The following is a 26195-nucleotide window of genomic DNA, read 5'->3' as shown; positions in this document are numbered from 1 at the left end:
TTTAAAAATGTTAGATGAACATCCAACTAAAATGTTTCAGAAATAAAAAACATTTAATGAACAATGTACAGTATATAATGTTTTTGTGCTAACATTTTGAGACTAGATAACTTTGAATGAATGTTCTGTTAACATCACCAGGAGAACGTTTGTTCATAACTTTTAGAGAACTTTGCCAGAACATTAGTCAAAGTTCTGAGAACTTTCACTGTTAGCCGGGCAATCATGAAAAATAATAATAATAATAATAATAATAATAATAATATCAAGGGAATATCTATTTAGATCTAGGGAATATCTCCAGCATTCGTCCGTCCTTTCAAAGTAACATTACAGACATTTATAAATAAAAACACCCATGAATTAATAGGCCTACAAATTATTTTTGGTGGGACTGCCCAAATTAAAGCATGTAATCAGACTTGGGGAAAAAAAGCACGTCTTTTGAAGTAGACCTATTTGTAGAGAAGAATTTAGTAGCCTAATCATTGGAGTCCAATGTATCTGAAGGCACTATATGATGACGGTCATAGTCTTTAATTCATCAATAGGTTTATGAAACTGGCCCAGTTTAAAAATAGATTTTTTATTATTATTATATAGGTAGGCTATGAGGCCTACTTTTATGTCAGTAATTAAACACAGTGAATTCATTTTGATTCCATTATTTATTTATTTTATTTTTGTAGTTGAAAATATAAAATGACATAAAGGACATAAACTCATTTGGTTTTCATTTTCTATATTTACATTTATTAAGTACAGATGTGTGCGCATTGTGTGGAACTAAAGCACCTTTGAAATGAAACTGGATCTCGATTTTTGGCGGAAAAAAGGTCGCGGTCTCGAGAAATCAACTTATTGTTAAGTCAGAGTCAGATTACAAGAAAACTAATTCGTGAACGACATAAAAAATATAATAAAACACTGCCTTTTATTTCAGGGCTTCCGTATCAACGAAGCTGAACGAGTGAATACTCTAGTGCCCAATCATGGACCTTTGCTTTGTGGTACACTGTTTTCATTGGATTACAGTGGTGATTGACAGTTCCGCTGACCAGTAATATTCACGGTACTTGTCCGGAGGGCGTCACCCCCGCCTGTCCCATTTTCTGTAGTTTTCGTCCATTTCATATTGTTGCGCGTGAATCGTAACGGGACAACATGGCGACGCAGACGGCCCGCTACTACAGTGAAGGTGGCAGAGCAACTAAACGCCAAAAAACGGAAAGCGAGGGAGGAATGGCGACCGTAAGACAAATCTTTGATTACATACTATCAGATATTTTATATGATTTAGCTTTAGTTAGCTAGCTGGCTGAAATGGCGCTAGTTAGCGAGCCAGCTAACCAAACAATTGAGCTACAACATGCTGCATGTTTGCACCGAACCCATTACAAAAACCCAAATATGACTGAATGAAATGATTATGAAGGAAATGTTTGCATCATTCGTGTGAAATATATGTATTTTTCATGCCACACATATATTATGTTAGTTTGTTGAATGAATGGATTGGATTATGTTGCGTGTAAGCCGTAACCATAGATGTAACGTTACGATGCATACGCTATTAATCACAATGAGTGGGGAAATATTGTGCATCTTCACAACACACTCGACGGGTTAATACATATTAATTTAGAGAATGTGCTAAATTTTTACACGCTAAGGACAATATACACATAATGCAAAATGTGAATAATATAATTGACTTGTTTTAAGTTATGTTTGTGCATGAATTAAAATTAATTATACCTGTTCACTGGAATAATGTGATGATTTATATTTTATAGGAAGGCTATGATGACCCACATAAGACCCTGCCGTCTCTTGTGGTGCATGTCCGAGGTTTAGTGGACGGGGTTTTGGAGGCGGACATCGTTGAAGCCCTGCAAGAGTTTGGAACCATCAGGTAACTTTCCGGCTACATCTTACGTAGGTTGTGCCATACCTTGATTTTACCGGTTGTGAAATGCATTGAGGATCATCCATCTCCATCTCTCTGCAGTTATGTTGTACTCATGCCCAAGAAGCGTCAAGCCCTGGTTGAATATGAGGATATGAATGGGTCATGCAATGCTGTTACTTACGCCAACGACAACCAGATCTACATCGCCGGACATCCTGCGTTCGTAAACTACTCTACCAGTCAGAAGATATCCAGGCCGGGTGACCCTGATGACTCCCGCAGTGTTAATAATGTTTTGCTTTTCACGATCATGAACCCCATTTATCCCATTACAACGGTAAAACCCACAGCCACAAGACAGGATTATTAATGCTTTTATTATAGAAATGTGTTTTTTCACAATTCACACTAATATTCTTGTCATTTTTTTTTTTTTTTTTAGGATGTTCTGTATACCATTTGCAACAACTGTGGTCCTGTTCAAAGAATCGTCATCTTCAGGAAGAATGGTGTCCAGGCCATGGTGGAATATCCTTTACTGTTTGAGAATGAATATCAAAGCTGTCTGTGTTTATGAATCATTTCTTTTCAACTTGTCATTTGAGTCCTTTTCCCATGCTTTCTTGTACGATGTGTGGATTAAGAATCTCTTACAAACATTGTTGGGAAGTTTCTTATTCAAGCCAATGTACTGAAACTATAGTTTGTTGTCTTAAATAATGACATCTGTAGTCACGGCACACAATATTTCCTGTGTATTTCTTTAATTCCTCACACGTTTGATTCCGTTCAGAGCGCCCAAAGGGCCAAGGCCTCGCTCAATGGGGCCGATATATACTCCGGCTGTTGCACACTAAAGATCGAGTATGCCAAGGTGAGGTTCATCTAAATTCACTGTGTGATAATGTGCACAATTCTATCATAATTTTTCAGACTGTTTTGATGATATCCGATATGCACGAATGGCTTAAAAATGTGGCATTAGAGGAACCATCATTTGGAGCCAGTCTTCAAAATCTTGAGAGTTTATAGTTATACAGTTAAACTCAAGTTTTCACGGCTCAATTTTTACTTATTGCACCAATATAGATATTACTGCCCAGCCAAAGAAAAAGTCACTGTTTGGATTTAAATCGGCAAATGTTTAAGAGTCTATGATTGGATCATTATTGCAGTGATTGTTTATAGCATGTTATGTTTGTTCTAACTCAACAGTTCCTCTAACTCTGAATTGATGGAGTGTGTAGCTTTTCATTTCTTAAACAGCCATGTAGGAAGAAACAACATGGATGACGATGCCGAGATTCATCAGGCTCAGATTGTGAAAGAATGGTTGTGAGGGAGCATGAAGAATCACTTTCACACATGAATTGGCACCTCTGAGTTTTAATTCACTGAAAGTCTTTGGGATGTTCTGGAGGAGACTTTACAGAGTGCTGGACTCTTGCACTGACAATACAAGATCTTGACCAAACATTGATGCACCTCTTGACATCACATTTATTTCCATCAAAGAGGTGCATCAATGTTTGGTCAAGATCCTGAATATGTCCATGATGTTTCTTCCTACATGGCTGTTTAAGACATTTAATATTCAACAATATTATTGATCTGCCTTACTTAGGGTGGACGATGACGCAATTTTCTTCTAGAAACAAACTTTGTTGTATTATTTTCATGTAATCAATGTGAAGCTGCTTTGATACAATCTGTATTGTAAAAAGCGCTATATAAATAAAGGTGACTTGACTTTAAGAAATGAAAAGCTACACATTCCCATCAATTAGAGTTAAAGGACTGAATATACTCAATATCAGCTATCTCTACTCAAGCATGGCCATAGGTTATGGTAGAAAGCAAATTTTACTGTATTAAATATGATTATTTCTCCTAGCCAACACGCCTTAATGTGTTCAAGAACGACCAGGACACATGGGACTACACCAATCCGAACCTGAGCAGCCAAGGTACCGTTTACCCTACATCTGCTCTGACATTTCTCAGCGCTCTTACTGCCACTGTGGGGGAAATAATTGGGTGGGATTGGGGCATCTTACAACCGCAGCAACAAATCCGCTGTTTCATCCCCCTGTGCTGAGAGTTAGGCATACGTCTATATAGGCCAACATCTACACCGCATGTTGTGTATGTTTTCCTGACTCTGAGGGCAAAGTAAAAAGCCGTTTCTGTGTGATCTTGCTAAGGCTTCCTCCGAATGTTGTCCTTCTGATATCTCACAAGCTTCCTTTTCCAGCAAAGCCCGTCACATGTCAGTAATGTGAGGGGCAAGTGGCTTTCTGGGTAAGCACCATGTTAGGTGGATTATCAGTCAACGACGGTCTACTCGTACACATTTTATGGTCAACATGAAACTACGATTGAAAACCATTTTACTTTTCTAGGTGAAATGAAATTCAAGGAACTTGATTTTGTTCATTGTAAATGTATTGAATTTAAAAAAAATTGGTTTCATCGCTCAAAATGGAAAGTTGTTTTTCAGAATAACATCCATTGATTAATTGTTCACCAAAATAGTAACGTGTTAAAAGGAAATGGGCACACATCTGATTTCATGTTGACTTTTAGATCTAAAACTATTACATGATTTTGGCTGATGGTATTCATAGCCACCGATAGTTTACCCGGAGAAATTCCTGTCACAAATTGCAGTTCAACGAACCAAATGCCTTTTGAAAGCATTGTTCTTTGGTGCTCACGCCGGCCATTTGCTCCTCACATTCATGCGGTACATTTAGAGACCGACACGAAAGCACAGAACCTTCCAGAATATCAAGTGCGACAACAGAACACTCAGTACATCTGGACATGGGGGACATTTCCTAGATTTCACTGAAGACACAAGTGCCACAGACTTCCAACACTGTTTACCAGTCAACAAACCACAACTGCTTCCTATACCTGCGAGAACATTTCTCCAGAAGGACAAACACTCATTTTACTCTCGTGAAACTGCAAGACATCCTGACAAATCACGCACCATTTAGCACTCATCACCTCCTACAGAAATGACACTGCCAACGAAGACATTCTTCCCGTTGTACGGCAGTACACATTGATGGATTTTGGGGTTGTTGGTACCAGTAGTTATGGCTCCCACACCCATTCAACTTTCTCCCGTTGTTTCTTACGGGGTCAAGAACAAGACACACTCCACTGTGACACATCACCTTAACCTCACTGCTAACAAGGGATGTTTTTGACACGCATCCTCAAGTGACACCACGACACAATTCAAACAGACCTCTTCTCTTCATTCATGTCAGACTGTTGATGTCCACAGACAAACAGCCTTCTCTGAACCTGTCTGTCTTTCTCTGGGCCTCGTCGTCTTTCTCTCACCGTGCCGATCGTTACAACACAAACCCCACACCTACAAATCGACATGCCTGTCTCTTCACTCGTCAACAGCTGATGACACTAAACCACTCGAGACACCGAAGACACTGCAGACAACATTCCTACAAGCAGACGCACTGACATGCAGACACGTCAAGTGTTTTTACTCAGTTAAGCACTGAAATTCTGCCCTGGAGGCTGGTGTTTCAAATACACTCTCTTCCTCCGACATGTATCTTCCTCCTCTAGTCCTTCCCTTTCACGATTCCTCCTCTCTCTTTCTGTCAATATGTGACGTTTTTTCCCTTTTTTTCAGTCGTATGACTACTGTGTAACACCCTCCGTATGATGCAGGTTGGCTTTGTGTCTCTAGTGGAAGTACCGGTCAGTCTGAATTGAGCATAAATTGCTCCAGCTTTTCGACCTCCGTAAGAAGACAGGCATTGAAATGTGAATATGGAACAAATGCTGGCATCAGTGGAGCTTTGAAACCCATCTGAAACAAAGAAGAGTGCTTGGGAAGTCAGTGGAATGGACTGGTGGGGGGAAGAAATGGAAAGTTCTTATGTGCGAAACGGAGGAAGACGCTCAACGGGTGGCTAATTTACGGCATGTTCTACTTGCCCCATCCTTCAACCCCCAACCCTTACGTTTGTACTGTAAGTAACCCCAAGCTTCTGTTGTCTTGGAGTGATACGCTCATAGTCTAATGTTTCATGGGGGATGTGTGACCAAATGTTTGACTAACTTGACCTTTTCCTTTTCAGTTTAGTGGGGTTTTTGTTTTCTTCCCTCATTGGGCTACAAATATGTTGCAAGGTGCATTAAAATGTTTATTAAATGTAACATTTCTGGGTTGGGTTGTGCTTCAGTGAGCAACATTATCATACTTGTGATCTTCTTGAGGATCCCCTTTTTCTCAGACAGAGCAATAGTCCCCCAACTGGCACCATTCTATGTGTTTATACCAAATACAAGGCGGCCGCTCTGGGGTGCTTTTCTCAAAGCCGACTATGGTCGCAAGTTCTGTCCAATATAGTTCAATGGAACTTGCGACCATAGTTGGCTAACAATGCTTTTGGGAAATGCGACCCCTGTACAGGCCCTTTAAACTAGGATGCACCAATCCAATGTTCAGTATCGGTATCGGCTTCGAAAACTGCATTTTTTTTGTCGGATCGTGTATCGGACAGACAGGAACGATCCAAATCCAATACTGTGTACTCACGGTTGTTACTGTTAAGCTCCACAAAAGGCAAAAAACGTTATAAAGCACCATTCGTTTTTGTGCGCTATATTCCAAATCTTCTGAACCTTTCGATAGCTTAACGTGGGGAACAGGCGAATATTTATGTCGTTACACTAAATAAAGTTCGCGGTAGCTCACGGTACGCAGAGTAAGAAGTTTGAGATGCAATTGGACCGGTTGACAAAAGCAAAACCACTGAGAATATATTGACTGATATTTTGATCTATTTTTGGGCTAATAAATATTTTAGAGGGGCCAAAGCCTCTGTCTACAGTGAGCATTCGACTGGGATTGGTATCGGTCAATATTCAGGTTTTTTGGGTATTGGATCGGTTTGGAAAGTTTTATTATTGGTGCATCCCTACTTTAAACCTGGAGGTCACCCAAAGTATACTTCTGGTTTTATGCGTTCACTATGGTATTTGAACGAAGCACGACATAAAGGGATAGTTCACCCAAAAATGAAAATTGTCAGTAATTACTCACCCTCATGTTGTTCCAACCCCGCAAGACTTTCGTTCATCTTCGGAACACAAATTAAGATATTTTTGATGAAATCTGAGAGCTGGATCACTCCTCCATAGGCTTCTAAGTAATTGAAACAGCATAGAAAGTTACTAAAGACAATGTTTAAAATAGTCTAAGTGGCTCAACCTTAAGTTTATTAAGCGAAGAGAATACTTTTTGTGCGCAAAAAACAGACAAAAATAACGACTTCATTCAACTCTTCATTTTCTTCTGTGTGGGCCTCTGAGTGAGTTCACGTAGTGTAACAGCGCAGCGCTTCTGTGTTGTACGTCAGAACGTAGGCTCACTATTGGCCAACGCTGGTCATGTGTGTGATGCTGGCCCAGAAGCGCCATAGAAGATTCATAAATGTGTAAGATTTTACCTTCACCACGTGAACTCACTCAGAGGCCCACACAGAAGAAAATGAATAGTTCAATAAAGTCGTTATTTTTGTTTTGTTTGCGCACAAATAGTATTCTCGTCATTTGATAAACTTAAGGTTGAGCCACTGTAGTCACTTGGACTATTTTAAACATTGTCTTTACTAACTTTCTGGGCCGGCAAGTTTCAATAACAGAGAACCCTATGGAGGAGTGATCCAGCTCTCAGATTTCATTGAAAATATCTTAATTTGTGTTCCGAGGATGAACGAAAGTCTTACGGGGTTGGAACAACATGAGGGAGAGTAATTATTGACAGAATTTATTTTTGGGTGAACTAACCCTTTACATTTCTTAATCAGCATAGTGCTGTACGCACGTACCATAATTGTTCTAACAGTGTGTGCTTTTTTCATCAATAACACTGTTTCACAGTTAAAAAACAAACCAACATGAAGCGGCAACAACTGCTTTGTCTCATTTCGAAGGCTGCGCCCTCCAGAGGTTGCATTTGTTGGCTACATGCGTCATTGAGGAGCCTCATTTTAGAAAAGTAGCTATTACATTACAAAGTGTGAAAGAAATTACAGTAATTTACACCACAAGAGGAATAACTCAATTTTGTGACGGTTACTTTTCTGAATTAGTACAAAGACATTTGTATCTGTTGTGACCTCTGGAGAGAAACAGCGCAGACATTGGACAGAAATGAAACTTCAAGTGCACATGTGTTGAGCTTCTGTGTTCGTGCACAGTCAAAAAGAGTATCCTTTGAAACGCTGTGTGTTCAGCTGAGCGCATACGCTAAGCGTTAAATCTGAAGTATACTTTGGGCTTAAAATCACTGGTTGAGGGTCGAGAAAACTAGATTGCGCAAAGTCATGCTACTAAATTTCTCATGCTGCTTAAGTTAAGTTTACATATGATTTCGCTATATATTTATCATTTTCAGTGTGTTGCATATTTTGTAATGAGCAAAGCAAATAAAGGCACGGTGCCCCACACATTTAAGTTCCTGAATAGAGTAAGAATCCTGTAATGTGATTGTTCATAAATGTCAGTGAGATTGATGTTTGCACTGTGTGTACCTGAACAGGTGCAGATGCTGATGGCAATGGGGGCAATCAAGGTGTGTGTCTGCAGTAGACAGTCTGTCCTCCCCATCCACACACACACACACACACTCCCAAACATATGACATACCACATGGTCACGACGAGTTCTTCGCTCTGTGGCTTTATTATACGCTTGATTGGGCTTGTACCCCGCTAAAGAATGACTGAATGTTTGTTAGCCAGCTGGCTGTTTGTGAGTAGTAATAAATAGGTCGTATTTAATCGGCGAATCTCATGAAACCTGTTAAAATGTAACACTTCACATTAAAGAAAATGATTTCTCTTTATCCTTATTGCAAAAAAACTCATGCTGAAATGTAGAAAACCCGCCCTTTTTTTCTGCTGTGTCCCCTTCTCTGCTGATCTTTAAAGGATTAGTTCACCCCAAAATGAACATTTCCTAATGATTTACTCACCCCAATGCCATCCAAGATATCCATGTCTTTCTTTCCTCAGTGGGAGAGAAATTATGTTTTTTGAGGAAAACATTAGTGGATTTTTCTTCTAACAATGGACTTCATTGGTTACCATCGTTTTTAAGTCAAAATCAATGCAGTTTCAAAAGTCTTTGAAGTGTTTAAACGGGCTGTACGCGATCACAGCTGAAGAAGAGGTTGTTATCTAGCGAAACGAAAGGTCATTTTCAAAAAATATATATATAATTTATAGACTTTATACCTTCAATAGTTCGGATTGAACTGATCAACAAACGGACAGGGAACTACGTCATCACGTTGAAAGGTCATGCCGGCAATACTATTTGAACTATTCATATTCATCAGAATGTTATTCATATACTATTCATATTCATATTCACTGAATACTATTACTATATATATAATAGCAAACAATACTATTTGAACTATCCTCCTACGTACGGTCGCATTGTAAACAGTGGGGCGGTACTTCTGCCGGCGCCGGCGTGACCTTTCAACGTGATGACGTAGTTCATTAAAATGACCTATCGTTTCCCTAGATAACAACCTCTTCTTCAGCTGTGATCGCGTACAGCGCGTTTAAACACTTCAAAGACTTTTGAAACTGCATTGATTTGGACTTAAAAACGATGGTAACCAATGAAGTCCATTGTTAGAAGAAAAATCCAGAAATGTTTTCCTCAAAAAACATAATTTCTCTCCCACTGAGGAAAGAAAGACATGGATATCTTGGATGGCATTGGGGTGAGTAAATATTAGGAAATTTTCATTTTGGGGTGAACTAATCCTTTAAAGTACACGCCAGTCACATTAACATTACAAAGTCAGTGTCCTGTCCTGTCGCCTCTCAGCGAACTCATCTTTCACTCACTCTCTCTCTCTGCCCCTCCCTCTTTCCTTTCTTGGCCTTTCTTCTCTCCCCTCTCAGATATGAACGCCAACCCCAACAAGCGCCAGAGGCAGCCGGCTCTGCTTGGAGACCACCCTCCGGAGTATGGTAAGGCTTGCGGGGTACACGCGTTTACACATTTAACCCATTTGCTCGCAAACGGGGGACTGGATGTTAAAACGACAACAAATTGGGGTGTGTTTATCACAGTGGCAGCAAGATGGTGCTGTGTTGACGTTAAAAACTTTAATTTTAAGTGACGGGTGTGGATACTGTTTGTTTACTCCGAACCTGCCCACAACCCCCGCCCCACGTGTCTATTTGTCGTTTGTGGATCCTCAGGAGGCGGTTATCACGGATACCAAGAAGAGAGCTATGGTACTCCCTACGAAGGGCGACGGATGGGGCCGCCCATGGGTGGTGGGCCGAGGCGTGGTGGGACCAGTCAGCGTTACGGTGGTGGACAGTACGGTCCCCCTCCTCCGCCTCCAGGAGAATATGGTGCGCACGCTGACTCCCCAGTGATCATGGTCTACGGCCTGGATCCCGTTAAAATAAACGCGGATAGGGTCTTCAACATCTTCTGCCTGTATGGCAATGTGGAACGGGTACGTACAACAGCAATACGCGAGTCAGACACTGCCAAAATCCAAATGGCTTTATCTGAGAGCCTATTTTCCTCTTCTGGATGCAGGTGAAGTTCATGAAGAGCAAGCCTGGAGCTGCCATGGTGGAGATGGGAGACTGCTATGCGGTGGATCGTGCCATCTCACATCTCAACAACAACTTCCTGTTCAATCAGAAGCTCAACGTGTGGTACGTTTCGACTGCAGGTTTATTTGTTTTTTATTTTGCAATAATGGCGGGTGGATCTTACATGATCCATTACATATTTTGCATAAAAAATGAAGCCTAATCTGAAGAACCGGTTTGAACATTTTTGACAATTTAGATTTTTATTTAATCGTTAAAGGCATATTACATTTATGGTGTCAAAATACTTATTTACACTGATAATTTTTTTTACATTATGGTAATAGGTGAAAATTAATTAAAAAAATTATTTGTCCTAAAACCCGTCTTAAGTAAACTGCAAAATCTTTTTTTTATAATTATTTAATCTGATTATGGAGTAAAATATGACCAACACTACCTTTCAAAAGTTTAGGTTCTGTAAGATTATTTTTTTTAATGTTTTAGAAAGAAATATCTTATACTCACCAAGGCTGCATTTATTGCATCACAAATAAATATGTATTATAATTTTATTACACTTTAAAATAACTATTTTTGATCTTAATACATTAATGCACTTTAATGCACCCTTGCTAAATGTATTAATTTCATTCCAAAAAAAAAAAAAAGTACTGACCCCAGAGTTTTGAACAGTAGTGGATCATGAAACTCAAGATGGTCCTATACATGCAATCTGTAAGCAAACACATAATTACCGTAAGGCTCAAGCTGATTGGCCTCTGTTGAGCCCACAGCCAATGAGATTGGCTGAACCCTTCCAGCTCCCCCTGCCTAGATCTGCGATGGGCTTCATGTGTCTACATGCTTGCATGCTTTCTGCTGCGTGTCTGTGTGTCTAATGGCAGTAGCAAGTCCTTACTTGCTCTCATGAGCAGGTTGCATAATTTAGTAATTCAACCGTTTCATCTGTTTGTTTTTCTCTGTGTCAGTGTGTCTAAGCAGCAGGCCATCATGCCCGGCCAGTCATACGAGCTAGAGGACGGGACCAGCAGCTTCAAAGACTTTCACGGGAGCAGAAACAACCGCTTCACTTCTCCAGAGCAGGCGGCGAAGAACCGCATTCAGCACCCCAGCAACGTCCTCCACTTTTTCAACGCAGCACCCGAGGCTTCACCAGAGTCCTTCACCAGGGTCAGTTCATCACGTCAGAGAATATCAGGAGGACCTTTCATGTCTTATGTTATCTGATGTCTAAATTTAGTACCTTCATCTCTTTTCAGATCTGTGAAGAACTGGGTGTAAAGAGTCCTTCCAATGTCAAACTTTTTGCAGCCAAAGGTGTGTAATAGAAAAATTGTGCCGTCTTTGCATTGTAAATAAAAGCATTGAAAGCCAAACTCAACATAAACTTAAATTTAAAGTGTCAGTTTTGTATGGGAAGCTTTTGTCATCTATGCACCTCTGTTTGTTATGATGTCTCTAATGCCTCTTTGTTGAATAGGTTCCACATCAGAGAGGAGTTCATCAGGGCTTCTGGAGTGGGAGTCTGTTAATGATGCCATGGAAGCCCTTGCTATGATGAACCATCACCAGATGAAGAACCCCAGTAAGTGATCTCATCATTAGTGGTCGACTGATTTAAAAAAAATATATATATATATATTTTTTGGATGGCCGATGCTGATATCTTAGAGAGCAGGGTGGCCGATGACAAAATATATAGTACCGCACAAATTTAAAGATAGTAGAACCGCATGCATAACAATTGCTTAAATTAAGTTGATATTTTACATATTTTCTACATTTGAAAATTACCTATGCCAAAAATTTATTTAACTTAATAGCTAAATCTGTAGGATAAATTCTTGGCAGCTTCTTGATTCTGTAATCCTTTTTCACAAATAAAAATGAAGTGAAAATGACGTGAACGATTGAGCTGCACGATTAATCACAGTCTTTTAATGAAAAGATCTCGATTCAAACACCCATGCGTTCTTATTCCTGTCTGACAACGATTCGGCTCTGTCTATTAAACCTTCGGCAAGCACAATCACACTGATTCAGATTCGAACTGAAAACTCATTTCTGAGAATGAGTCCTGAAAATGTACGTGAGTTTGGTCATAGAATCCGGTAAACAGTTGAACTGTGCGTGAACGTAACCGCGTTTAACACTCAAATACAGGACTGACAACCGTATTCTGCTGCGGCGTGAACGTGGTTAGTGAGGCGTTGAATCATTCATTCAAAATGATTCTAAAAATCCAATTATTTAGATGTTTTTTTAAATAGACTGCAGCAATTAACATTTTGTCAGAACCTCTAGTAAATTACTTTATTTAGTTTAGTTTAGCTTAGTTCAGTCTCGTGGGAGAATCGGGATCTCTGTTTTACAATTGTTACTCTCAATTTAATCTGGAATTATGCAGCTCTACTTTTTCATACAGTTTACTTTCTTTGTTTAAAGGTTCTGTCTAATATTTTATTAAAAAATAACTGTTAAACCAAGAACTAATAAAGATGAAGAATAGGAGCAAAGACAATCAAGCACTGACGTTCTCAGCGCTGTCAAAATAAAAGTCCCACATCGGCCAAAAATAATAATAATAATGTATCGGCCAATGTCGTAATTAAATGCAGATGCGTATATCGGTTGAATGTGTTATATAATGGGCACCTTTGATGGAAGTGACATGTAGTTATTATTCCAGAATGCATTGCACCACCAAACTGAGTAAAAACTTGTGCTCAGTTGTATTTTGTAAAAGGAAACTTGTTTTGTTTTCACTTGGTTCACACCCTTTTCCAATCGCCAATCCCTAATGTGTTACTTATCCTGTGTTTCTGTGTTTCTCTGCACAGGCGGCCCGTACCCATACACACTTAAGCTGTGCTTCTCTACTGCACAGCACGCAAACTGAGTCCCAGTGTCATCGCTCACCCATCACTTCACTTCCCTGCTACTTTATTGTCCTCTATGGCTCATTTGTGCGATTGGGTGTGCAGACGTGTTGAGTTAACCTTATGTTGATTGAGCCGCAGCACAAGCTGAGTGTGAAACTGACTGAACTCACTGTTTTTAATGGAAGAGGAGAGTTTAAACGCTTTTGTACCAGTATTTTGGTTTTGTTACCGGTTTTGGTTCTTTTTTTATTGCTTACCATGATCGACTGTTAGCTCTGTGCTCAGCAACTCACTTTTAGAAATGTCACCCTGTAAAGAAGATTGCATTTTTGTTTTTGTTTTTCTGATTGTAAAATAAAAAGTGCAAATGGGTCTTTGTGTTGGTTGCTTTTGCAAGGGAACAATTGTGATTCATGTTTTAAAATGTTTTGCAGCAGTTCAACCTTACTTTTTTTTTTCTTTTCTTTTTTAAAGCTGCCTCGATGTTACCGCCTAGTGTATATTTGCGATCTGGACAATAAAATGTAATCGATTTAATAAAGAAATTTAATCTGCGTATTCAAAATTGGCTTGCTGTTAATTGCAGATCAAGTTTGCACAGGGTTTCATCAGTCATTAGACTTTAGACACAAATCTCATGGAAATGTAACAAAAAGTTAAGTCATGGATGCTGTGTTATGAATGTTATGAATGCGTGGTCATGGAAAGTTGATCAGAAACGGTAAGAAACACTGATGTGATTAATCATATGATGAAGTCTTATCTAGCCTTATTACTTGGTGAATAGTTTATTTAGCAAAAAGCAATACTGTAATAGACTCATGTTTACTCAAAAGAGCATAATTAATTAAGTCCACACGTCTTTGGAAGGTACACTGACTGTCCTGACCTCTAGAAACTCGGGATTTTCATTGGAGTAATAATAATGTAGTGCAATGTAGGCTAGTGCTACTGTAAGTAAACACATATTATAGTTTTTATTATATATATATAATCTACCAAGCCTGGCTCGTTTATTGAAGCTAAATGGTGACACCTGCAGTCACAGTTAAGTAATAAGGATGAAGCAGAATAGATAATGTTACTAAAAAAGAATTTGATATACATTGTGACTTTGGGTTCTCAAAATTGAATAAACACAATTAACGCTAATACGTCTACGTATTTTATTGTCTTTTATTAAAGTATAATCGTAAAAATACGCTTTATTACAGTGACAAACATTTCGTTTCAGAACGTTGCAGCATTCTCCGGAAGTACAGCACGCGCATGAGCGGAAGTTCACCGTGATCATGTAATGTGCTAGAAAGTTCCCCGGATATTAAATGTAGTGCGGACGAAGGTCAGTATCGCACAAACAGAGTAAGCTTCTGTACAGTAAGTCATATTTAAAACACAGAGACTTCATCTCGTCCAGTATCTTTTCTCGAGCTTGTAAATTAATATAATAGCAACATGCCGAGAGGAAGCCGAAGCAGAACTTCGAGGATGAGTCCTCCGAGGTGAGTGTTAATACAGAGAGAGAGAGAGAGAGAGAGAGGAGTGTGTGTGATTAGCACGAGTTACATGTGTGTGTGTGTGTGTGTGTGTGTGTGTGTGTCAGTCATCAACAAACATCTACTGTATCATTGACATCTACAGCTTCACAAGCCCGACACAGTGTCTTCGTTTTGCACATATGAGTTATCAGCAGTTATTATTGGGGATGTAGAAGGACAAATAGCCTACAGTTATTATGATCATTAATCTTAGATGAACGAGATGACTTTGGTTAGTAACTATTTGTTTACAATATGAAATTTATGATGCGATCATAATTTATAATGTTTTAAGTTGTTCGCTGCTCCAAAATGTTTATTTAGATGTTTAGTGTTTTGTGTAGAGATGCACTGATATTAACATTGGTGTTTTATAAGTCCAGAATGCTAAGTTTTATTAAATTCTTCATGTTTTAAAATATTAGCTTTAAGTGTTAGATGAGGACAACATTTATCTAAATGTAAAACATAGAGGAAATGAACAGGCAAAAGTAAATAAGCCTATTTATTAATTGACGACTAATTAATGTTCAATATCTACCGATAGCGATTACATTTTTTTACTAATATCTGTGATAACCTTATATTTTTCCAATATGTATTGCACATCCCTGTTTGTTCCCTAATTGGTCAAAAACCCCTAGCAACCACCCAGTACCCCCTAGTAACCACCTAGCAACCATCCAGTACCCCCTAGTAACCACCTAGCAACCATCCAAAACACTCTAGCAACCATTCAGAACATCCTAGCAACTGCAGATCTATTTGATAGACGGCATGGCCTTTAAATCTTGCCTAAGCCTAAGCTTTTAAAACTACTTCAGTCTTTTAGCCTGGCTTTCTCACGCCAACAACAAAGTTTGTCTTGAATAATTTAACTAGATAAAAAAAATCTCATCATGTTTTTAAATATTACCATTGAGCATTAGGGGAGGACAACATTTTTAGTAAATGTAAAAAAAAAAAAGATAAATAAACAGGCACCATTATGCTAAATATATTAAAAAGCAATTGTTAACGGCTAATAAATATCTATCGATAGCGATTGCGCTTTATAGCGGTGATAACTCATATGGTACCAGTGTGTATATTGTGCATCCTTATTTGGTCCCTAACTGGTCGAACTGATTCAACAATGAGCCTTTAAAAATAATTTTCTAGCAAATTAGCATTCAATCACAAATGATGATCAAAAAGTGTGAGAACCACGTTTAAAGGGATAGTTCACCCAAAGATGAGCATTATGTCACCATTTACTCGCCCTCATGCCGTTTTAAACCCCTATGAGTTTCGTTCTATGACACAAAAGATGATATTTTGACAGAATGTTGGTAACAGTAGAGTGTCAGTTCCCATTGACTTCCATTGTAAGCACCAAAAAATACAATGTAAGTCAGTGGGAACTCTGTGATTGCCAATATTCTTCATAATATCTTCTTTTGCGTTCAGCAGAAGAAAGAACCGCATGCAGGTTCGGAACGACTGAGGGCGAGTAAAGGACAGAGATGCACCTATATGAACATTTTGGCCGATACCGATAATTCTTTATATTTGAAAGCCGATAACCGATATATTTGCCGATAAATCTAAATCCAAATTTTTATATATCTTTGATTACAAAAGCAAAAGTCTCATCATTAAAAGCCACATCCCAAGCACACAAGTATATGTTCTCATTATAATTTGATGTAGCCGATATGACAGACTTGCGCTACACATGTTGCACTGAACAATATTTTCCTTTTTTTAAGTTATTCCAATCATATGTCAAGCAATATTTCGGCTTTAATATATCGGCCAAAATTTCTTAACGGGCCGATAACGATGACATTAAACATGAACAAATATCGTCCGATACCGATACGTTTGCCGATATATCGTGCATCCCTAGTAAATGATGACAGAATTTTCATTTTGGGGTGAACTATCCCTTTAATAAGCTCTTGTAGTCCAAGCACTGCTGATGATAACTGCATGTTTTGACTGCAGTTACTCGTCCCCTCCACCGATGGCTCGCTCCGCTCCTCCGCGGTCGTACGCCCCGGCGCCCGCCGCCCCCCCGCCCTCAGCAGTGTCGGCTCCCGCCGCCGCTCCCCGTCAGCCGGGGATGTTCGCTCAGATGGCCACCACTGCGGCCGGCGTCGCGGTCGGCTCTGCGGTCGGACACACCATTGGTCACGCCATGACCGGGGGCTTCGGGGGAGGAGGGAACTCAGAGGCGGCCCGGCCTGACGTGACCTATCAGGTAAACACCAACCCAAACTTCCTGTTTGAGTAGTTCTGCTCGGGGAGAGCCCCGTCTGAAGAAGTAGTGGGCTTTAGCATTGCTTTAAAAAGAGTGCTTGTTATGGATCATATTAGGGCTGTGAGACGATTAATCGCATCCAAAATAAAAGTTTGTGTTTACATAATATGTGTGTGTGTACTGTGTGTTTAAGAAAAAATTATTTATTTATATTTATTATATATAATATAAATTATATATAAATATATATTACAGTATATAAATGCAAATATTTCTACAGTACACACACGTATATTGTGTAAACAAACTTATTTTGAATGCGATCAATCGTTTCACAGCCCTAGATAATATACTATACTAATAAAAGAGTATATTATAGTGTAGAAATGCTTTAAAAGAATATTCTTACACTACTGTTCAATGTTATAATGTTACAGAAGATTTCTATTTTAAATAAATGCTGTAGTTTTGAACGGAGCCTGTAAATTCACAGAAATTAAACATATTTTGAAATATGTTCAAATAGAAAAGTCATTTTAAATTGTAATAATATTTCACAATATTGCTGTTTTTACTGTGTTTTTGATCAAGTAACTGCAGGTGAACAGAAGAGACTTTTTAAAAAACATTAACAAAATCCTACCGACCCCAAACTTTTGAGCGGTGCCGTTTTTTTGGACCCCTAATTTCAATTAAATGAAAATGTATTTTGTTTAAATTTGTATTACACGCAAAATGTTGTGGGTTTTGCATCCACTTATAAGTAGGACTTCAGTATTTCTTTATATGTAGTTCACAATTACTTCTGTTGTCTTTTGAAATAGTTAAAGTTTACTGCCGAATCTACTGGTAAACTAAAATATACTTTAATTTCGTTTCAAATTAAACTTGTTATATGTATTTAAATATATTTGTAATTACACATTTGTAAAGATGAAGTTGCCATTCAAAATATACATTAACTGTAAAAAAATGCAATATCAAATAATACGTATATTTCATGTGCTTTAGTATATTAGTCACAACAAGCACAACAAAAAATTATTAAAACAATGATTTAAAAGCATTTTAAAGGGAAACTTTTAATGATTTTTTTTTTTTAAGTGCCCTTTTTTAGAAATGCACTTAAGTGTGTTAAGTCATGAAAAGTCTGCTCAGTAACACTCAAGTAACACAGAACATTTTGGATGCACTTGACCGAAACCGAAAATGCTTTTTCCCTATTGAGTCTCCTTTTGTTTCATTTATATTATCTGAAAGTATTTTTTTTTTAAATATGCTTTTAATATTTTAAGTACACTACAAGTGCACATCAATACAATTAAGCACACATCTATTTCTAATATATTTTATTAGCTATGAAATTGCTGTTGTATACTTTTAAATCCTTATACAGTAATTATGGATGACAAATGAATGATATAAATCTCTTATGTCTGGTTGATCTGGCTAAATACTTGTAGTAATTCTGCTTTTAAAACATCAGAATATTGAATGTAAGTGAATCCTAAGGGCTCTTTTTGTGTGTGTGTGTGTGTGTGTGTGTGTGTGCGTGTGTGTGTGTGTGTGCACAGGAGGCTCAGCCGGTGTACCAGCAGCAGCAGCAGCCGTCAGTGTTTCAGCAGGAGCCGCAGAGTCAGAGTCCCTGCGCTTACGAGCTCAAGCAGTTCATCGACTGCGCTCAGAACCAGAGCGACCTCAAACTCTGTGAGGGCTTCAGCGAGGTGCTCAAACAGTGCAAGTTCTCCTACGGTATGTACTCTGAACTGGGTAGTGGCAGTGTTGGGGAAAGTTATGCATTTGCTTTACTTTCTAAAAAAGTAACTAATTACATTACGTAAGGGCCCTTTCACACCTGCCTTGTTTGGTCCGGATTTTACAGTTTTATCCGAATCAAAATGACAGGTGAACCACGGTCCGGACCAAACAGACCAAATTTGGTCCGACGAAAAGAGGTAGTCTCGGTCCGGATCAAACTGAACAAAGGTTTGGTTTGTTTCTAGTGTGAAAACATTTTCTGTATGGTTCGGACTTTCAGAACATTTACAGGAAGTTCCGGTGGTTCTCGCAGGATTGCTTGCAGTCTTCTCCTCCTTTCCTGCCGGCGACCATAAAATGTTCGCACAACGAGGACGTTCATTTGGCGAATGTGAACTAGCCTCGAGTATAGTTGGTGCTGCAGGGAGTAATGCCATAATAATAACAGTATAGTGGCAACGATATGCGTCTGTTCATTCAGTCTTGTCAAAGTTACCCGCCGAATTGACAACACGCTGACGTCCGTTTACAAACCAATCAATGTCAAGATGCAGCCCACATAGATGATGACGACAGGACGCAAGTACGTCATGTAAAGTTCTTTAATGCGCTCGCATAATTGCAATGTGAAACCAAACCAAAACTAACCGAATGTATACAATGCATCAAAATATGACCTTTGGTTCGGACCTCGGTGCGGACTTTCAGGTGTGAAAACACCCTTAGTTTCTTTTTATGGAAAGTACTGTAATGCGTACAAAAGATGTCTTAAAATCACGGGTCGTATTTTGTTAATTTTGAGCGTTTTGTGTGTTCGCGGGAAGAGACTTAGAGGATTCCTGCCGCTGTTTTGACTCCTTTACACATTTTCTAAGCTCTTTGTGAGTTCTCAGCTGGTCAAAATACCATCATATGTAGGTTACGCACATGCAAACACTCGCGTGTAGCCCAGCACACAGCATGGCTTTGGATGTTCGATAAGTTCCTCCACGAAATATATACGTAATAAAAGCTTTTTTTTATAAATAACTGTGAATGCTAAGCTAACCAGGACTAAATGTATCATTTTCTGTTTTGGTCCAGACCAAACGAACCAAGAGAACCCGAACTACAAGTGTGAACACACCCTTAGTGACTGCCATGCAGAAGAGAATTTTAATTCAGTAGTTTAAAATATGTTAAAGCAAATAGATTAAACTGAAAAGTAACGTGCATTACATTTTTTTTTTTTTTAAAGAAACTTATTGTGTACATTTATAAAGTAATTAATTACTTGTTACATCAAAAAGTAATCTGATTACATAAAGCACGTTGCCTCTAATGCGTAACCCTTGAATAACATTTTAGCATAACATTTGAAAAAGTTATAGAATTATCAACAGATATTCATTTTCATTATCAACATTTACACTTCTCTGCTTGATCATGGCGCCGTCCAGGGCTCGAATTTCGGCGCGGGTATTGCGCATAAGTTTAATCATTCCCGCAGGTCTCCCACTGCGGGAAATTCCCGCAACCATTGATTCATTTTAGCATGTAGGTTGTATTAGTAAATTAATCCACACAGATTATAAAATCAAATCAGTCTTTTTAAAACTATCGGCAAGACGCAATTTATAGAGCACATACATGGAAACGCCGCCTCAAAAACAGCTCGCTTGTAACAAAAGTTATTTTTCGCGGATTATATTGCTTTAACACGCAAAATTGTGTCAACATTTCGGTCTTGGTGAGTATCCTCTAAACACAGTCAGTTATGTCTTTAATAAGCATAAAACGCATGTGACAACATAATGAACACAGGATCCGTGCACTAGCTCTTAAAGTGACGGCAGGCATAACTTTGTTGTCAAAACAACAAAAGATAGCTTTAAGTTTAAAGAATCAGGATTAATAGCCTATATATTTAATAAAGTCAGGACTAAAATACTACCCAGTGTTATTTTCCATTTGATTAGGCTACTTTATTCAGTTTGTATTTCTGAATACTAACGTTAGACCTATTCAAAAACGTTTCTCTTATTTCTCTTTATTTGTATCTTTATTCTATTGTATTTATTTGTGCTACTTTTTTCAATTTAATTAAAAAATTGAAATCAAGCTTCCTTGTGTTGTGTAAATTCTTAAAAACAATATTACCCCATTGTAAAAATGCAATGAGAGCAAACATTTTGGTGAGATAAATGTAGGCTAATAAAAAAATTGTCGGAGAAAAACCCCTCCCCCCCTCAAATTAAATGGTAGATTTTGTAATGAACTTGCCTACATTAATTTGCTCCAACAGCATTGCTTCTCCACATCTTTTTCCCTTTATCTTTAGTCACTGAAATGTTTTTGGGTTGTATTGTTCTAAAGTAATTATTTGTTTTTTCACCCCACAGGAATGTCATGATGTTTGGATTGGTGACATGAACTATTCCATAGCCGTTCATCTGCTTACTTCTGGATAAAGTTTTCTCTTAATGCAACTCACTTCAATATTAGCGCCTGCGTGAAAATGAAAAGCATCCTGGGAGAAATGCTGTGTAACATGATGCATGGTATTTATGTAATTGGTGTAGATAATTGCAGATTTCTGATTTCTTTGCGCGAGTTACTGTAGAAGAGATCACAATGTGTATTGAATGAGATTCTTTCTCAATATATGTTCTTATTGAAAATGTTAGATTCAAATTATGTGAATTGAAAATAAAAGGATCAGAAACATTTACATGCTTTTTGCTATCTTTTTAGAAATTTACATCGAAATGAATGCATGCTGGGTAAATTACCGTGAATCAACAGCAAAAGGATGCTGACATCACAGTAATTTACTGTGAATTCACCTGATAAAGTTTTCTTTAACCATGATGCCACTGTAAGAAATTATATTGTTTAGTAGTGGGATTGTTTTGAAGTCGCCATAATGGTTATCAGTGTTCCATTAGCTTGGTATCTTGGAGCCATAGGCTTAATTTGCGGGTGGGACATGTCCCCACCACGTTTTGCTAAGGTCGATATTGTCCCCAACACTTTTGAAACAAATGTACCAATACAAATAAATAAAACATCTCCAGTTAACTAGCAGAGCATTCATTTAGTTCGTTTGTTAAATAAGAGGCGATCTAGCACTGAAATGTGTTGTTTTTGAAATCAAGTGATCAAAGTGCTCGTTGCCGCTGCGATCAGTGGCGCGGATACTGTGTTCTCTTGTAGCTCGTGCACAGTCTTCACTCGGACGCACGCTTCAATCCGTTGTGGAGACTCTCTATTCGTTCTGGTGAAATTACAAAACAAAATGCACACAAACGTGTCCCTGCCTGATATACAACCACTGATAAACATAATCGGTTTTGATGAAAAAAAAAAAAAAAACTATACGGGTGTGGATTAAAACCCAGAACCTATGACACGCTTGGCAAAAGTTCTGCCACTGGACCATTTAAATTCCACTTAAAATTGTTGGATCTATTTATTTATTCACATTCATATATTAGACCTCATTAAATGACAAATTAAACCCAATGTACTATTTAAATCGATTGCTGGACATCGTAATGTTAATCTGATTTATGATTTAGCATTGTGTTAGCAACACTTTTTTATTAAACATTTTTATTTATTTACATTAGTAAGCTACAGGAGTTAAATTCCCCCCATCCAAGACAGTCAATGCTACTTATGATATAACTCCTGTAAGGACTCCTCCAACTATTGTGCCTACCCCTCCAGTTGTTCCCAATATCTCGTCCTTCTGCGGGCGGCCCCCGATTCGGCTGGAGTTTCCTACTTTTGGCGAGTCCTGTGAGACTTCGGATATGCTCAGCTTCATTGAACAGTGCGAGAACTATCTCGACATCAGGCCCCTTCCCAGTGTGGAACTGGTCGGCACCCTGAGCACGGTTCTGAAAGGACCTGCTCTGAGCTGGTGGAAGGCAGAGAGGAACAAGGTAACAGATTGGCAATCTTTCAAAGAGGCATTTATGGATGCATTTCTACTAGTTTTAACAACGATTCGATTCGTATCGCGATTCGTGGTTGTCGATACGATTCAAGGACGATATTGGTTCATTTAGAACGATAGATCCGAAACGATTCAGTGACCTGAAATCGATTCAGTGACTTTTTAGCCAAAAATTCTTGTAAGGGAATCAGGTATCAATTAATTATGGATATAAACAAACAAGTAAACAACAATTAATGTCAAATGCATTCACATTTTATTTGAATAAAGTAGGACTGCACGATTATGACAAAAATTATAATTGTCGATTATTCCCTTGAAATTGTGATTATTAATTACGATTATCACAACATTGAATGATGTTTTGAATAGTTTGGCCATGGGACCCACATTTCCCCATGGTCATCAAGCCGCGACCCACCTTTTTAGGAATTATATAGGCCTATTATAATACATTTGTTTACACAAAAATTGTTGACACACAAGTTCTGTCCCCCTTTACTTAAAATACAAAAAAAATTGTACGAATATGACAAATACTGATAAACAGTAGGCACTGCTAGGTTAAGCTATTAAATAGCAGTCCCAAACTAGTTTGGTATGAGCCACCACAGTCATATAAAAATATACAAAATAACCAGTAAGTGGCATTTTGTTATGGAAACAAACAACAATTAGGCTACCATGGTGATTGTTACTACCCTTGGCTCAAGGGAAGCAACAAAAACAAGGGACACACGAAAACCAAATTCTAGGCTCAAAAATAATATTTATTTAATTACAAAATAAGGCAACACTAAATAATAAAATGAAAACAATTAAAGAAAATAACAATGTTTCTATATTTATCAGTAAGGTCAGTGTGTAAAGCAAGATGCAGGGTTGAAATGGAATGCAGTGTTGAAGTAGAAATGTAAATGCAAATACAAATGAAAAAGGTAACAAAATACAACGCAACCCAAGTCCAAAAGCAAAGTCCAAAACCAAAGTTCAAAACCAAAGAATGCCTCTCTTTGGTGAATTGGTGATCTCTTAAGTCGCGTCTAAGGCACGAACACAGGTGCTTCCAGTTGACTGTCTATTGAGGTGATTAGTGGGCTCAGGTACCAACAGCAATTCCCAGAATCAACAGCAGAGGTCGTCACATGATACACAATAGTTAGAAGAACTGGTAAAGAAACATGGAAACTGCTCCTGATAAATAGCAACACACATGACGTACCAATAACGTAATTTATTGGTATTTTACTTTTATTTCTTAACTTACTAATTTACAACGTTGCATTTTGTCTTTTGCACTAGTGAAGTGATACAGCGCGCTCCGCCGCATTTGCGCGTGCAATTGAAGAGTGCGCGCTACTTCAGTAAAGCGGCTGAGAGGACAGGAAAGTCCGTTTTTCTGAGGTGACTGAGAGACTTTGCGCTGCTTGTTGTCTTTGCGCTGCTGCTGGCGCGTCACGCATGGCGACGACGTCACAGATAGGCAGACTGAATCGAGTAACGTTTAACGCTTTTATCATTAAAAGTGCTAAGAAAAAACACCCATATAAAGTCTGACGTGCTTAAATCCAATGCGTTATTTCCTAGTATCGATACAATCGATTCATTACCTTTTAAAGCGATGGTAGATCGATATATGTCGTCCGGAAGGCCAACTTGCCGAGCACAGATCGATGTAGTTGGATCATAGGAATATAAATCGATACATCGATGTAGTTGATGAATCGTTACACCCCTAATTTCTACCAGATGATTACCTCGCAGAAGTGGAAGATAAACTGAGGCCTCTGGTTCAGCAGCCACATCAGCGCCTGAGAGATTGTGCCTATGATTACCGGGCCCTCTGCCTTAAGTGGAAGTCTGACATGACAGAGGAAGAGATGGTGAGCCGCATTCTCAACAACATCAACCCCAGGGTCGCGGGCTGCTTGAGAGGGACGGTGAAAACTGTGGAACAACTGGTGAAAGTAGGCTCTATGGTGGAGAAAGACTGTATGGGGGCGAAGGATTACTGGCAGAAGGTGGACAGTCAGAATGGTAGAGAAAAAGACCAAATCAACGTAATACCTCTAAAAATCTGGCAGGACTATCCATTGCACAACCGCACCCTATAAGTTCCCTTCTGGTAGTGCCAGTAACGATAAAAGGGCATGAGGTGAAGGCTGTGCTGGATACAGGGAGCACGTACACCCTAAAGCCTGTTTTATACTTCTGCGTCGAACTGCCGCCGTAGCTACGTCGTAGGCTGTGTGTAGCGCGCGTACCCTTCGGCGTACCCTGACGTGCACCTCTCCAAAAATGTAACAACGCGTCAATTCTACGCGGACACAAGCGCTGTGATTGGTCTGCCAGAACCCCTCCCTCGGGGTTTCATGCTCCCCAGGTGCGCGTCAACGCGGACAACGACACAGAAGTATAAATTAAAACCAACACGTTGCCTACGGCGTATAGGCTCCGGCGTATGTCCGACGCAGAAGTATAATGAGGCCTTAATGCAGGAAAACCTGTGGAGACAGTTAGGAGGTGAACCGAATTCTGACCATCCAGTTCCCCTTCAATGGTTCATTATGGCCGATGGAAAGGTGCATCAAGCTTTCAACAAGAAAACCGTCTGTTACAAATGGTATGAGAAGTTATGTGGAGTGGATACTTATATAATGAAGGATGCTCATCTGGCGTTTCCCTTGATAGCAGGCTTGGATTTCCTAAGAGCCGCGGAAGCCATCGTGGATGTAGGCCAAGGGAGATATGGGCTGAAAGTGGGCAAAGGATATATGTATCATCCCTTTCTAACAGCCACAATAAACCCAGGACTGGCTACGATTCCGGTAGGGGAAAGAGGACACACTACGGCAACAGTGAGTCTTTATTACGCCTTACCTTCAACATGGCATCCATCTCTCGTTTCTCCGATCGCTGAAGTTGCTCCCAGCTGGGACTCCGACAACCAGGAGGAGTTACGGAAGCTGATCGATTCTTGGCCTCATACCACTTCCAAGCTTCTCGGGAAAACATCTGTGGAACAACACAAAATCATCTTATGTGATGAAATGCCTGTCAAATCTAGGGCTTACAGAGTTTCTCTTGTGCAAAGATGATAGACGAGCAAGTCAAACAAATGCTAAGTGACCACATCATCGAGCCCTCCTTCTATCCATGGTCATCACCCGTAGTCCTGGTCCCCAAAACGGATGGGTCTGCATCGACTATAGGAAGCTTAATAGTAAGACCATACCTGACGCATATCCTATGCCTCTCATCTA

General features: G+C 39.1%; 2 protein-coding genes across 3 annotated transcripts; both read left to right on the top strand.

Moving 5' to 3' along the window:
• Nucleotides 1-1114: 1114 nt before the first annotated feature.
• On the top strand, nt 1115-13820 carry hnrnpl2 (heterogeneous nuclear ribonucleoprotein L2). Of its 2 annotated transcripts, XM_084418122.1 has the most exons (14): nt 1115-1251; nt 1797-1915; nt 2012-2249; nt 2355-2440; nt 2690-2786; nt 3807-3879; nt 8505-8537; nt 9889-9957; nt 10192-10457; nt 10544-10665; nt 11535-11736; nt 11826-11883; nt 12047-12151; nt 13407-13820. In XM_084418122.1, exons 1-14 carry the CDS (start codon nt 1165-1167, stop codon nt 13463-13465), a joined length of 1614 nt encoding a protein of 537 aa, XP_084274248.1. In that variant the 5' UTR covers nt 1115-1164; the 3' UTR covers nt 13466-13820. The 2 variants fall into 2 exon arrangements, with proteins under 2 accessions (XP_084274248.1, XP_084274249.1); XM_084418123.1 differs by lacking the exons at nt 8505-8537; nt 9889-9957.
• A 744-nt stretch (nt 13821-14564) lies between these two features.
• chchd2 (coiled-coil-helix-coiled-coil-helix domain containing 2) lies at nt 14565-21695 on the top strand. Its single transcript, XM_084419783.1, has 4 exons — nt 14565-14950; nt 16976-17231; nt 18806-18983; nt 21371-21695. The coding sequence occupies exons 1-4, from the start codon at nt 14904-14906 to the stop codon at nt 21379-21381; spliced, it is 492 nt and encodes a 163-aa protein (XP_084275909.1). The 5' UTR covers nt 14565-14903; the 3' UTR covers nt 21382-21695.
• Nucleotides 21696-26195: the final 4500 nt, after the last annotated feature.

This window comes from Rutilus rutilus, assembly GCF_951802725.1.
Source record: "Rutilus rutilus genome assembly, chromosome: 9".
Taxonomy (NCBI): domain Eukaryota; kingdom Metazoa; phylum Chordata; class Actinopteri; order Cypriniformes; family Leuciscidae; genus Rutilus; species Rutilus rutilus.
The sequence above is the reverse complement of the archived record's forward strand: the minus strand, read 5'-3'. Positions and strand labels throughout refer to the sequence as shown.

Excerpts from the sequence above, each read along its gene's own strand:
- hnrnpl2 (XM_084418122.1), top strand. The coding sequence starts at position 1,165 with ATGGCGACGCAGACGGCCCGCTACTACAGTGAAGGTGGCAGAGCAACT. Across the intron at positions 10,458-10,543 it reads TGTATGGCAATGTGGAACGG|GTGAAGTTCATGAAGAGCAA; the intron begins GTACGTACAACA and ends TTCTGGATGCAG. Across the intron at positions 12,152-13,406 it reads TCACCAGATGAAGAACCCCA|GCGGCCCGTACCCATACACA; the intron begins GTAAGTGATCTC and ends TTCTCTGCACAG.
- chchd2 (XM_084419783.1), top strand. The coding sequence starts at position 14,904 with ATGCCGAGAGGAAGCCGAAGCAGAACTTCGAGGATGAGTCCTCCGAG. Across the intron at positions 14,951-16,975 it reads TCGAGGATGAGTCCTCCGAG|TTACTCGTCCCCTCCACCGA; the intron begins GTGAGTGTTAAT and ends TTTTGACTGCAG. Across the intron at positions 17,232-18,805 it reads GGCCTGACGTGACCTATCAG|GAGGCTCAGCCGGTGTACCA; the intron begins GTAAACACCAAC and ends GTGTGTGCACAG.